This window comes from Chiroxiphia lanceolata, chromosome 10, assembly GCF_009829145.1.
Source record: "Chiroxiphia lanceolata isolate bChiLan1 chromosome 10, bChiLan1.pri, whole genome shotgun sequence".
NCBI lineage: Eukaryota > Metazoa > Chordata > Aves > Passeriformes > Pipridae > Chiroxiphia > Chiroxiphia lanceolata.
The window spans coordinates 22,192,427-22,206,240 of record NC_045646.1 but is presented as its reverse complement, the minus strand read 5'-3'; the positions used below and the strand labels follow the sequence as shown (position 1 = coordinate 22,206,240).

Below are 13,814 nucleotides of genomic sequence, written 5' to 3'. Positions count from 1 at the left end.
AACCCCTTGTAAGGGACTGGACAAAGAGAAATTTGAGCTTTCTGTCTGGAACACGGACTTTACAGGTCTAGGTATGGAAAATGCTTTCAGTTTCCTCCACATACCAGAACAGAGCTTAAATTCTTTGTCTTGGGTGAACGCATTAAGTGATTTGTCCTTGTAATTGCATCTTGACACAGAGCGTAAAGGCTCTTCCAGCATTTTCCCACTCCATGAGTTTTACCAGCCGTCCTCTCCGTGGCACAAGGGGGGTAATGTGCCAGAGCCTGTGTGGATCTTTTCCAGGGGCTGTGTGCCCGACCCTGAGCTGCAGGGCGGTCCAGGGGCAGTGGAGGGCAGGAGCAGCTGGTGCAGCTCTGTACTACAGCGAGGGCGTACAAACAGTTGTGTCCCCACCTAGTGGAAGGAGGGGGGTTGTAGGGGAGAGGAGGCTGAAGAAGCTGCTCTTGTTCTGAGCAAGAGGCTGGTTCAGTCCTGAAGCTCGAGTGAGGTGTTTTTTCCTCAAAAATACAAATGGTTTTGTACTTTTCTGAGGTCTTACAGGGATTTTCAGTGCATTACAGTACTGTCTGGGCTCAGGCATGTATGGTGTGACAGCTCACATACCTTTGGTGCTTATAAACACCCTGTTTTGTTGAATGTAAATTATCATCTCTACTAGATTGAGTATTCCCGGTGTAAAATTTGGAAATTGATGGAACAACAGACCGAAGTATGTTTCTTCTTGACAAGCCAGTCAGGATACAAACTGAAACTGTTCCTGTCTTTCACTCTGTAGTCTTAAATGTTTTTCACCTTTTTTGCTCCTTCAGCAAAAAAACCCCCAGCTCTAGCACAATAAACTCGTATTCAGCAAAAGAGAAAACCTCTAGTCTGTCATCTGCACAAGTTCAGAGAATAGTTCTAGTGGAACCCTTTCAGGAGAGGCTGGCAGTGTTCACCTCACCCATCCCTGGGGATGTGTCTGTTTTCCCTCAGGCAGAGCAAGCCCCGGAACCGTCCCTCCTTCCGGCAGACCCTGATGCACCTGGACATCGCCTCTGCCGACGTGCTGGCTACTCCTCAGGAAACCTACTTTAAATCCCAGGTAACTGGGGAAGGGCTGGAGCCCGTGAGCACTGCAGTTAGCTCCAAGGATTTGATTTTTGGAGGCAAGAGTCTGGATCCATGATTTCGCTTTGATTCTTGGGGAGAAGCAAACTGATGGGTGTTTGAAAATCTTTTACCCAGACTTTCCCAAGCTGAGGCATCTGCTGACTTAGTGGGAGGCTCAGTGGTGCCTCCCTCACTTCTCCCTGAGCCTGCTGACTCCAGCTGCTCTGCTCCAGCTGTTCTCCCAGCACTGCTGTGCAGGAGACCATGAGGCTGCTGGGAGCAGAACCTTTGCATTTAGAGTGAAGGTGAGGGCAGCAAGTGGGACACAGAGTTGGGACAGGGCAGCAAAGGGACTCTGTGACTTTTCAGGGAAGATCTAAAAGTATGATCATAGAGATCCCTCCCAGTCCTACCCATCAAGAAACTGACTGTTCCCAAAGAGAGAAGGAGAATGAAACCTTGCCTCTAGTAAAGAAGAACTGTTGGGGTAGATGTGAGAAAATTTATTAAAGCTGCAGGAAGCAGAGCTTCAATGGGCAAATAGAGTATCACCCTAGACAGTGGTTATCATGAAGAGAGCTTTCCAAATCATAAGCCTTTGTGCTTACTTTAACTGAAAAAAAAGAAGCAAAATGTTGTCTTAGAACCAGAAGTGCTTTAGGAATTTTTCAAAGTATTTTTTAGAAAATGCAGATATGTTTTCAATTCTCTAATCAGAGCTTGAACTTCTAAATACCATTTGAAAATGCTGACACTAAACATGTTGCAGTGTTGTTACCCAAAATAATTCAGCTAACAGAAATACATTTTCAACCCAAACCTGTAATTTTCTGCTCTACACAAAGAAGATTGCCCAAGAGTTCTTCTGTTGTGCACCTAGGGATCCCAATTCTTTGTAAACACCTAAAAGTAAATTGCTTTCCTAGGCTGAATGGAGAGAAGAAGTGAAGAAACATTTTGAGAAAATTAAAAGTGAAGGAACTTGTATCCACCGGTTGGATGAAGAATTGATTCGGCGCCGAAGAGAAGAGCTCAGGTCTGTTGACAGTCCTTTATGTTTCCTGCTCACTTTTCCCACCCAGCATTCCCTTCTCCTGCTAAATGAGCCCAGCTCCCTCAGCTTGTCCTCTTGGGGCCTGTGCTCCAGGCCCTGACTGGAGTTTTCCTGCTTCTCTTGTAATGAGGGTCCCAAAACAGGATGCAGTATTCCTGGTGGCAGAAATTTGGGCAGCCTAAATCCCTTGTGAGCCCAGAAACTGAAGTTCCTGTGTGCATGCCCTGGAGCTTGAGCACTGCTTGGTTGATGGGAAGCTGGAGAGAAACAGTGGGAACTGTCCCTGCCCTTGGGCAGTCTCAACAATTTGCTCCAGGCAGGATGGGCAAAGGCTTGTGTGTTTACCAGGGAGTATTTCTGCCTGAGATTTGGTGTTCGTGATAACAGCACTGCAGCAGGTACATCCATCTTCCTGGGAAATCCCTCTTGCAGTTTTCTGTGAGCTTTCTCTGCCCTGATACTTTCCTTGGATTAGTTATTGCAGAGGAGTGAAAACGCTGCATTTGACCAGCCCACCCAAACCCATTTTGAACATTAGACCAACTTAAAAATGAAAGCAGGATGTTTATTTCAGAAAGGAAAGTGTTACCTCCTGTGACACAAATTTGCAACTATAGTTAGGACAGAGAAACATAAAACTCCCAAGTAGCAGTTCTGTGTCAAACCAAAGGCAGTCTTGGCCAGTTTGATGCAGTGGTGGGTGAGTGTCCCCTGGCCCAGGGGAGCTTTGCCTGGTCACATCTTCTGGCTGCGGTTCCATTTGTCTTCTGCAGCTGTACTGGAGCTGTGGGGGCACCCTGCTGTTAGTGGAACACAGACACATGGGTGTTCCCTGTTCCTGCAGAAGCTGGTTTAGCCCCTTTTCTGTGCAAACAGGATGATCAGGGCTCGGCCAAAGGGCTCCTGGGTGCATGTGAGGCATTTGCAGCTCCTCTAGGGAGAAGTGTTGCCACTCTTTCAAGGCCATTAAACACTTCCCAAATCATACAGTGATTTGTTGCTGTGTCAGGCTCTTAGTCATCATTTACTGTTAGTTTTATCTGGGGTTCAGTGTAGTACTTCTGGCAAATTTGACTTTTCGTAAAACACCTGTACTTCTCCTCTCTTGATCCGTGGACACCAGAGGGGAATAATGACCTTTGTGCTTTCCAGGCATGCATTAGATATCCGTGAGCACTACGAGAGGAAGCTGGAGCGGGCCAACAACCTGTACATGGAGCTCAGTGCTATAATGCTGCAGCTGGAGGTCCGGGAGAAGGAGCTCATCAAGTACGTGTCTCTGGGAATGGTGGCACGGGTGTGGCAGTCTGCACACAGGAGAACAAAATTAATGCTTCATTGATAAACTGTGTAATGCTACTTGTAGATTTAGTGTCCCCTGACAAACTCAGAGGGTGAAGGAGGAGCTGGCAAGCAGGGAGAAGCCCCTTGGGAGTGGGTTCCTGCAGACCCCTTAGTGCTTGTGTCTGTCCCGGGGGGTACTGACTGGGAGAAAGGCACCTTTCCCTTTGGTGCTGGCATCCTTTGGGCCCTTTGTAAAATGAACAGCAGTGCGGCTCCTGGGACTGTGTGCCAGGGCCCTGTTCCCGCTGCCTGATCCCTGCAGAGGGAATTCAGAAATGTCTGTGTCCTTTCCCAGCACAGCACGTTGTGTTGCACCCAGCCATGGTTCACTGTGGAGCCGTGTTCCTGTCCAGCAGGACCTGCACTTGGACAAAGAAAGAATTCATCTGGTTTTGGTTTGTTTTTTTTCTTTTTTCTTTTCCCAATGTTTCAGGAGGGAACAAGCAGTGGAAAAGAAATACCCTGGGACTTACAAGCGCCACCCAGTCAGACCAATAATCCACCCCAATACAGTGGAGAAGCTGATGAAGAGGAAAGGGGTCTCCCATAAACCAGGCAGCCAGACTAAACGGTGAGAAACAACCACCCAGTCCTGTGCCAGAGCCTGTGGCAGATCCCCACTGGGATGAGCAGGCAGCCTCTCCTTCCCTTTGGTCTGGGGACACGCAGGATGGGACAAGGGGGTGTTCGCTCTTGGGCCTGCTCTGATCCTCAGAACCACAACTGTTGAATTATCTGAAGGTAAAAGGGCTGAATCCTGCCATCCCTTGCACCTGGGCAGCTCTCTGGAACCACAGCATCACAGGATGCTTTGGTTGGATGAATGAACTGCTGGTCCATGTGATTTTTGAGCAGATGATGGAGCTTGGACAGGAGGTATCTCACATGCTGTCTCAAATTCCTAACTGTCCAAGCAGAGAGCAGTTAGATCATCCTTGACTGGAATTATAATAAGCAAGGTTGAGGGACTGTGGAAATCAGCTACTCCTCAGGGATTCATTGCTGAGGAATTAATTTGGGATTTGAAATTTGGGAATTCGTGCTGTCCTTTCATCTCTTTCTCTTCTGCCTGACTTTCAGAAAGGGAGATTATTTTTTCCAAGGGAGTTGTCTGGTTTATTCTTCCTTTTTTGGGATTTCCAGGAGTTAGTCCTGATTAACAGTGAATAATCACTTCTGAATTAATATCCTCACGTGGCTCTGAGATGAGCAGGCTGATCATCATCTGCAGATTGGGGCTGTATTGTGCTGAGCATTGTACATGCATGGAGTAGGAGCCCTACCCCAAGATCCTGGGAGGGAGCTATTTTTGGAGAGAACATCAAAATAAAAGCAGAAAAGGGAGAGTGTGTGAGAGCTACTGATAAAAGCAGCAAGAAGGGAGTGTAGAGCAGGATGGGCCGAATGGAAAGGACATCGAGTGGAGAGAATCAAAGGGAAGGAAATGCAGGAGTCAAACAGCTGAAGGGGAGGGCGGCCTGTAGATTTTGGGAAGCCAGAGTGTGCTTGTGGCTGCAGCTGCCTCTTCATCCCTGCTCCGGGCTAACGTCAGCTCTTCGCTTGCGGTTTGATGTGTAACTTCTGCTCCCTGTCTCCCAGGCCAGACCTGCTCAAGTCAGAGGGCATACCCAGCACAGAGGCAGCGTCCAATGGCTCCCCAGTCTCAGGAAGTCCCAAAATGTCAACGCTGAGCGGCAAAAGCCGGTACCGCAGCAAGCCCCGGCACCGCCGGGGGAACAGCAAAGGCAGCTACCAGGAATTCGCAGGGATCTTGAAAAACCAGCCGGCGCAGGACGACGCACCCCCACCTCCGCCTCACAACCCCCCCCCGCACCCCGGGCTGCCGCAGCCGGGCCACGGCCACCCCTCGCGGCTGCACGGCCACGGGCAGGACATCGCCAACTGCGCCAACAACCTGCGCTACTTCGGCCCCGCGGCCGCGCTGCGCAGCCCCCTCAGCAACCACGCCCAGCGCCGCATGTCCGGCTCCAGCCCCGACCTCATCTCCACCGCCATGGAGGCCGACTGCCGCCGCGGCCTCGACGGCAAGGGCGGCCAGGCCGAGCGCTGGGAGTGCTGCACCGCAGACCCCTACGAGTCGTGTCTGCAGTGCAGGGACGAGGACAGTGGGCAGGGGCAGATGGCACCGGCGGAGGCGGGGGGCAGCCACCCCCAGTCCCCGGCTTCTGCTTCCCTCTACGAGAGCGCGCAGTTCATGGAGCAGCTGGAGGAGCAGGGCACGGCAGCGTCCGCCCTGGGCACTCCCCAGCACGTGGCGTCCGCGGTGCTGCCTTGCAAAGCGAGATCCCTTCAAAAGGTGAGGACGAAGGCACTGGGGTTTGGAATGAAACAAAGCGTTCTCTTTCTTTCCCTCTCCTCCAAGGGAAGGTGTGCAGCACAGGCTGGTGTCTAGGACAGCAGCAAAGCCACGTTTCACACACACACAGCAGTAGTAGTTGCATGTACAACTTTATCTCAAAGAAATCATGCGTAGATGAAGTTTGCTTTGTGATCTGGACATACTTCTGAAGTCAGTTTTATGGAGCTGTAGGGCATACTGGAGCATACTGCCAGTGATGAGGGTTGTCACTTGAGGTTTTGGAAGGGCCTAGTTCTGTTAATTTCAATTCTGCCAGTTTTCGTTTGAGGTGAAACTTGTTCTGCTGAATTTTTGTTGTTGAAACAGTCTCAAAATGTTTCCAAGCCTTTCTCAAATGGGAGGAGTAAATGCGTTCTTTAAATATCACATGAGAGTTTCTTTGAGAATCTGTGGGGCTGCTGCTCCTTGGAACAGGAATTCAACAATGGTCTTGGGGATGTGCCTTTTGCTGCACCTGCCAGAAATTGTCCCCCTGCACTGAAAGTCATAGTTCTCGTGTATTTTGTGAAGATTTTTCAAGAGTCAAAAAGACATGATGGTGCAGTTGTACAGAAACAGCTCTTTGTTCCTCCTTCTTCCATCCAGGTGGTGGGAAAAGTAGGAACCAGCCTGAGTGGAGTTCAGAGAGCAGGAAAATTAGGTCTGAGTGGTGAAGTGAAGGAAAATAGGATGATTTACCAGATCATGAGTGTGGTTTGGGCACAGAATGAAGGTAGGGGGACCTCATATGACAAGGCAACAAGATGAGATAGAGGCTGAATATGAATGAGGGGCTGACAGGATGGGCAGGGTAGGAGGAGGCTCTAAAAGACAAGAGTGTGGTGGGTGGGAAAAGGAGGAGAAAAGGCTCTATGCTCAGAATTGGTGAAACCCACCAGCAAAGGCTGTGTCATCCCCCATCTCCTGCTCTGTGATGGAGAAGAGAGTCGAAGTTGTAAAGCCAAGAGTGCCAGATCAGCTCAATAATTTATGTGGGTTTCCATATGTCACTAATTACTTGATTTGCTCCTGTAACAATCTGGAACATTATGTACTCCGTGCCTGCAGAAGTACTCCAGTGTTTTCCGAGTCCAGATTCGGGAATGGCAGCATTAGGGCTGCCTGAAATAACCTCCTGGTAGGACGAGGTCTGCCTCAGTGTTCCCTGGTGCACAGGCTGTTTTCTTCTGGTCTAGATTGTTGCAGCCTGTTGGCACAGTGACTTTGTCCTGGAGGACCAAGGGTCAACCATGTTTGAGCCTCCACAAACGTGACACCACTTTTGTCCTTGTTTTCTGCCAGAGCGGTGACGACTCATCAGAAGAGGAAGAGGGTGAAGTAGACAGTGAAGTGGAGTTTCCTCGTAGACAAAGGTAAAAGGTGAATTCACTCTAATCTCTCTTTGGTGGGACAAAACTCAGGAGGAGAACTGTCCTAGCAGCTGCACACCAGCACTGCAACTGGGGAAGACCCATCCAGTGTGTCCCGTCCACCCTCAGCTGATCCCTCATGTCACTCCCTGCTCCAGCCTGTCCTGAGGTGTTCTCTCTGGCACGGCTTTCCTGCTGCAAGCTGTTTGCAGCACAACTTGGTCAAGCTAGATAATGTTATTCAGCCTATAAAAAGTAGCTGCTGCATCTGTTTCACCAGAATGAGACTTAGTGGATATTGGGGCTTTTTGTGGACTCTTTCCACTGTTGTTTATTAACTGTTGCTGCAGTGGGGGAGACTCCAGCACCTCTGTAGTTGAATTCAGATAAGATTGAAGAGCCAGGTGATAACACAGCAGATCAAATTTGATGGTGTTGCCTGTAAAATAAGACTTAAGGGAGTGTTACTACCTAAGCCTGGGTAACAACAGGCTTTACAGTCCTGTGCTCAGAAGAGACATCATGGAAATGCTGCTGTGGTTTTATGAAAGCAGCTGCTTGAAGTGCAGGAGTGATCCAGTGGGCAAATAGATTAAAGGTTTGTTTTGCAGGAGAAAAGAAGAAAATAAAAGCTGGTCTGCTGTTGTACACATCCACAGCACACCTGCTGCTTAAATCCTTCATTCCCCAGCTCAAAGACCATGGTAAAGTTTGGAAAGGTACTGAAAAGTGTGACAAGAGTGGTTAGGGATGGTTTCCATAGAGGAAGAGATTAAATCCATGAGAAATGTTTGTCTAGCAGGAGGAGAGGCAAAACTGGAGGTGCATGAAATTGTAATTTATGTGGAGAAAATAGACAAGGAATGATTCCTTACATTCATGTTAGGGACAGCCAGTGAAGCAAACAGGGGTTTAAAATGAACAAAAGGAAGTGCTTTTCCCATCCAGAACATTTTCAGATGTGGAGCTCATTGTCAAGGTGTGCTGTGGAAATTGAACCATGAAGAGCCGTAAGTGTTGAATTTCTGGAGCACAGATCCATCAGAGGCTGAGCACTGTCATCCAGGTTTGAGCCTTGACTTAGGAATTGGATTTGCTGAATGGTACAAACCAGGAGGAGATGCCAGGAGAAAGCAGGCTCTGCCTTGCATGCCCTGTTTTCATACTTTTCTCAGGTTATTCCTTCCTACCTGGGGCTGGAGGCAGAACTCTGAGCTGGATGAGTTATCTGACTCACAGAGTTTCTGTGTGAGTGTTGCTTCCTCTGTGATTTACTGGCTTGGGAGATTAGAAGGAGAACAAATTGCCTGTTCCATGTGATGACCAGCTGTGGATCTCCTGGCATGTTCAGTCAACTGATGGGTTGTACCATTGCTGTTGAATCCTGGCATGAGGCCATTTCCACAGTCAAGTAGCTATGAGCCTATTTTTTGAGTGCACGTACCTAAATCCTGCCTGGCTGTTGGGATCGCTGCCAGGCAATGCAGGTGTTCCCAGGTGGGTTATCTTGAACTCCACAGTACAGCATTCCTTTAGGAAAAAGCACTGAGAAAGGCAAATATGCTCCAGGGCAGATCAGCTATTATGGACGTGTACCAGACAGGACCAAATAAGAACAGATGAATTTGAAGATGAGGGTTTGGAAGTAAATAGTTCAAAAGAGGTAGAATTCTGTAACTCCAGGATATGAAAGGCAGCCCACCAGGAGAGGGGTCTGCCAAGGCCTGGTGTGGCAGAGCAGCTGAAGAGGACATTCCCTGAGGGCAGAGGCAGTGTGATCCAAGCTGGACACTGAACCTCTCTCCCCTCTGCAGACCCCATCGCTGCATCAGTAGCTGCCAGTCCTACTCGACCTTCAGCTCCGAGAACTTCTCCGTGTCCGATGGAGAGGAGGGGAACACAAGCGACCACTCCAACAGCCCGGATGAGCTGGGCACCAAGCTGGAAGATGAGCTGGCTGAGAAGCTGGAGGACATGTTGTCCCAGACTCCAGAGATCCCCATTGAAATCTCCACGCAGTCGGATGGGCTTTCAGACAAAGAGTGCGCCGTGCGGAGAGTCAAGACTCAGATGTCTCTGGGCAAGCTTTGTGCAGATGAACACAGCTGTGAGGTGAGTTGTAGGTTTCTTATCCCCTCTTCCTTCTGCTAAGTGGAAAAAAACCCTAAAAAAATGTTATGGAAAGGAATCCAAGGGCCAGAAAGTTGGAACACTGCCTAGGAGGTGCTGTGGTAGGTGTACTATGGCAAAGCAACTGCTTCAGTACCCAATCTCCCTCATACTTGGCAGATGAGTAGGTGGGGGAAAGTCACACAAACAAAGCTGAACATAATGTACTGGTCAGGATGACTGTGATTTTGGGAGGCCATGAGATTTGCAGTTGCATTAAGTGGGATAAAAATAGATAATGAAATGGAATGGATATAAACTGCCTCAAACGTATCCATCAGCAGCCTTGCTGACAAAGCTGGAATGATTTTCTTCCTTTTACTGCGTTTGAATTGTTTGGGAGGGGTAGGGCAGAGCCTGCTGCACCATCTCCTCCTAACTCTGTGTTTGGTAGTGCTCTGCCCAGGTGTTTCTCTGCTGTCCCCTCGTTGAGGACAGACAAGTGACCTTTGGTAGGGCAGCTGTGTGCTGTGCCATCTCTTGTGTGCCAGTCTCCTCCTTTGCCTGGCTGCTCTTGCACACTGGGGTGGTGTGGGTGATGTGCAGTACAGGACTGTTGCTCAAGTCTCCCCCTTTCCTTTTGCTTTGCAGAACCCACCACAGTTTGGAGAATCAGACTGTGACTCTTCTGAAGGGGAGTGTTCTGATGCCACGGTCAGGACCAATAAGCCCTGCAGCTCTGCTACTTGGTAATACAGATCTCCCCCAAAGCTTCCTGATACTGGCATTTTGATTTCCCTGAGATTCCACTTCATTCCCCTTCATCACACTTTACAGGAAGAGAAGATGCTTCTCCTTCCCACCCCAGGAGTGATTTGCAATAACCTGAATCTCTGGAAAATGTCCAAATGAAATTAATTCTCTTTGAGCATTTCAATCAAGAATGGCAGGGATGTATTTTATTGAATAATCTAGTTACTGTAACATGGATATTTATTTTTTTGACATTTTAACACTTTTTACTGTAAAGAGTGGATTGTATTTATAGACATACAGACTCGTTGCAAAAAAAAAAAAAGTTCAGAAAGCAAGCACACTACAGAGAAACATCCTGGGAGTCCTGCCTGGACAGCTTTGTGTACAGATGCAGGGGATTCTCTTGCTGCTTGCACAGGGGACCAGGCCTCGTGGCCCTGAAGATTGGAGAACAGATCAAAAAAACTATACCACTCAGTCTTATCAAAAGAGGAAAAGCAGAAAACGACCTGACTGTAGGGTGACCTGTGAACAAAGCATTTTCAGTATAACCAGCTGGGTCATTTTTAATCAGAAGGAGGACATGTTCCTGGAGCAAACTGGTACTGAGGTGCTAACATCCAGGGTCTTCTGAGTCAATACATCCCCAGGAATGTAATAGTGGGTTTTATTTTAAGGATTTTTAGTTTCTTTTTTTAATCAGCATTTTGTTGTGAGATCCTGCAAATGTACTCTAACCTCATCCTCTCGAGAATTGGTATCAGAGCACTTCTTAACACCGTCCTTGCTTCACTGTGGCAGTGTCGACCTCCAGTTGAGCAGGGAAAAACCTCTTTCAGATGCAGTGTGCCATTTCCCAGTTTACTTCCTCCTCTTACCTCCTGTCTGTTTCAGTCAGTCAAAGAATTCAATCCAATCAGTGTTGGCAAAGCAAGGACTTGCAAAGCGTGGAAAGCACATTTCTCAGAGCCTGAGCCCTTCTGGGGAGGACACTGGAGACGCCTGGACTGGACTGGGAGAAGCAGCCTCTCACCTACAGCAGCATTGATAACCAGCAGAGAGCTGTGTGTTGAGGGGGAAGACTGGGAATCACTGGCCTGGCTCAGAGCATCAGCCCTGCTCTGTCTCCTTATTCACTGTACATTCTTGGAAGCATTAGCAGCTGCCTGCCCTTCACGTCAGGCTTTGTGCAAAACAGGTTGCACAGGGAATTTGACAGTGGCTGTGTCTCGGGTGTGCCCCGAGGCCTCTGTTTCTCCTCCAAGCTGAAACTCTGCAGGTGAAAGTGAGGATAGTACTGGTATGTGACAGGCCGAGGCATTGGCAGATGAGAAAAATTTGTTTTCTGATAGAACTCATAGTGCCTTCCCTTCAAACACTACTCTTCTAAAACAATGTTGAAAGAGAACAAAACGATAGAGCACGTTCCCCCCCTTCCTTAGTTGATGTCCCCCTGCAAGAGCTCTCCCTCTGCCCTTCCCAGTGTGCTGGCATGGCCAGCCTGAGGTGAAGGGCAGGAATGGACCATGGACAGGTACTTCTGTTGCTTTGTTTGTTTACATTTTATGTTAAAATATTGGTTTGAATTTAACTGTGGTAATTTATAGCCTCATGGCAAAGTGAAGGAAAATGTCTTACCTATACAGAGAGCAGTATTGTATGAGTTAAATTATCCCATATTTTTAAATTTTTGTAGCTGGACTACAGACAGATCTTAAGTTATGATGTTATTTTATTATTTATTATCGTTTCTGTAGATCAGAAGGTTGGCTTCACCGCTAGCACAATTGTAATCTGTTTGTGTGATGTTACCTTCTCCCTGGTCACCGAGGGGGCGGGAGCAGAGCTGGGCTCAGTGGCTGTCAGGAGTTGCTGCCTCTCGTGATTTCCAGGGATGCTGTTACTGCAGGAGAGGGCACAGAGAGGGATGGATGGCTGCAGTCAGCCCCGTGTGAGGTTCCTCGTGGGCAGTTTGCTCACGTTGCTGGTAGTTGTCAGCCCCTGAACTGGTGGGGATGGTGATCAGGGAGCGAGTGGCTTTTGAACTGACCACAAAATGAGTAACTGTGACGGGATCCCCTGGCAAGAGCCTCCCAAAGGACATTGCTCCAGGCAGCGGGTGCGAGATCAGGGTGGCCAGCAGTGGATCCACACGGTGGATCACCCTGGCAGGACCAAACAGGCTGCTGGAGAGGGAGCGACCTGCTCACCCTGCCCTCCGCAGCAAGGCTGGCTCTGGGTGGAGGCACAATGCCCTGGGGAGTGAAGCTCTTTCCTGGCTCCTTTCTTGTTTCCTCTCCCTTCCCATCCCTCATTTCTCCTCCCAGATGTTCTCTGTCTCCTGGCCAGCAGCAGGAGGAGGTGGCAGGGCCAGAGATGGCTTTGCTGTGAGGTGATTGGTGTGAGAGGGATTTGGTGTGGCAGAGGTGGTGCAGATGGTTACTCAGGAGGCTGGAGGCCGAGGTGTGGGAATTTAGCAGTGGGAGAACTGTGTGCACGTAACCTACTATGGTGTAAACAGAGGTTGAGAACTGCCATCGGGTGTCCCCCAGCAGAGGATGGAAGGCCTGTGCCCCTGGGGAGACTCTGCTCAGAGCTGGCAGGCTCCCTGAGCCCGGTGTCCTTGGGCAGCCCCACACAACAGCCCCAAAGCGGAGCTGCCTCCTGCTCAGGCCTGTCAGTCTCTGCAGGGCCTCCAGCCTGTGATGATTCAGTCCCAGTCAAACAGATCCCAGAGGGGTTTGGGTACCTGTGGTCTCTGCTTAGGTTCCACCATGGGATGCAGCTCCTCTGGGCTCGCAGAGAAGCTTTGGGGTGTGGGATTTTGGGACCCTTCTGGGCCAGCTGACCCGGGTGTGTGCTGATCCCTCCCTGTCCTCGCCTGGGGATGTGTTGGCCTGTTCTGCAGCCTGGGCAAGCAGAGCTGAACCCTCCAGGCCGCCACATTTAGCTCTAGTTTCCTCACACACCCAGGTCATTGCACTTTTATGGTCCAGTGTCACTCCTCCTACCTGCTGCCTCCAACGCAGCATCCCTCTGGAAATGCCACTAGGGCAGCCCCCCCTTGCCCCACTCCGTGGAGGTGCCACCCCATCCTTGCCCTGCACACACATCTCGTGTGCTCAGCTGTGTGCGGGCAGGGCTGGCTCAGCACCGCCCACATTCCCGGGGTGGTCACTGTCCATTCTGCAGGGCATTAAGGTGGATTTCCTTAGTGGAACCTCCCTGGATTTCCTTAGTAGAACCTCCCTGGAATGGCACAGACGTGACCTGTGACCTCCACGTCGCTGTACGGGCGCCTGTGCTGCGGTTCCTCACACTTTCCCTCCCAGCAGGGTCTGGGAGGTGTAGTGGACCTGCTTCCTCCTCGTAGTAACACCGCGCTCGCAGGGCAGGAGTAACCCGTGGGTTCCCTTTCCAGCACCCCAAGTTCCCTGACCCAGTTCTCATGGCTGCTGACAGCTCCTGAACACTAGCCTAGATTTTCTCCCAGAGCTGAATGTTGCCCTCCCCACTGTCGTGTTAAGTACCCATTTCATCTTGGCCCTGTCCAGTAGTGTTCATCCCCTCTTCCCTGCTCTGTGGATTCCTGAGACAAACTTGATTTTTTTTGTATTGACCAGTGTACAGTGATGGAAACAAGAATGACTATCAAAGCAAACAATGCATGGAATAAAAAGCCAGTGTACTTCAATGCTGCAGGCTGGTCTGGTGATCTGGGAACGGG

At 49.6% G+C, this 13,814-nt stretch overlaps 1 protein-coding gene across 5 annotated transcripts in view; it reads left to right on the top strand.

Annotated features, from left to right (window-relative positions):
• Positions 1 to 13,781, top strand: part of MAP3K13 (mitogen-activated protein kinase kinase kinase 13) — a 71,645-nt gene extending 57,864 nt beyond the window's left edge. For 4 of the 5 annotated variants that reach the window (XM_032697742.1, XM_032697740.1, XM_032697741.1 and 1 more), the window contains 9 exons: positions 979 to 1,087; positions 2,022 to 2,131; positions 3,302 to 3,418; positions 3,927 to 4,064; positions 5,093 to 5,810; positions 7,155 to 7,225; positions 9,037 to 9,334; positions 9,983 to 10,080; positions 10,169 to 13,781. In XM_032697742.1, coding sequence (XP_032553633.1) covers positions 979 to 1,087; positions 2,022 to 2,131; positions 3,302 to 3,418; positions 3,927 to 4,064; positions 5,093 to 5,810; positions 7,155 to 7,225; positions 9,037 to 9,334; positions 9,983 to 10,080; positions 10,169 to 10,205 — 1,696 coding nt within the window. In that variant the 3' untranslated portion in view covers positions 10,206 to 13,781. Of the gene's footprint in view, positions 1 to 978; positions 1,088 to 2,021; positions 2,132 to 3,301; positions 3,419 to 3,926; positions 4,065 to 5,092; positions 5,811 to 7,154; positions 7,226 to 9,036; positions 9,335 to 9,982 lie in introns of all 5 variants that reach the window. The other variant, XM_032697744.1, reaches the window with a different exon arrangement.
• Positions 13,782 to 13,814: the final 33 nt, after the last annotated feature.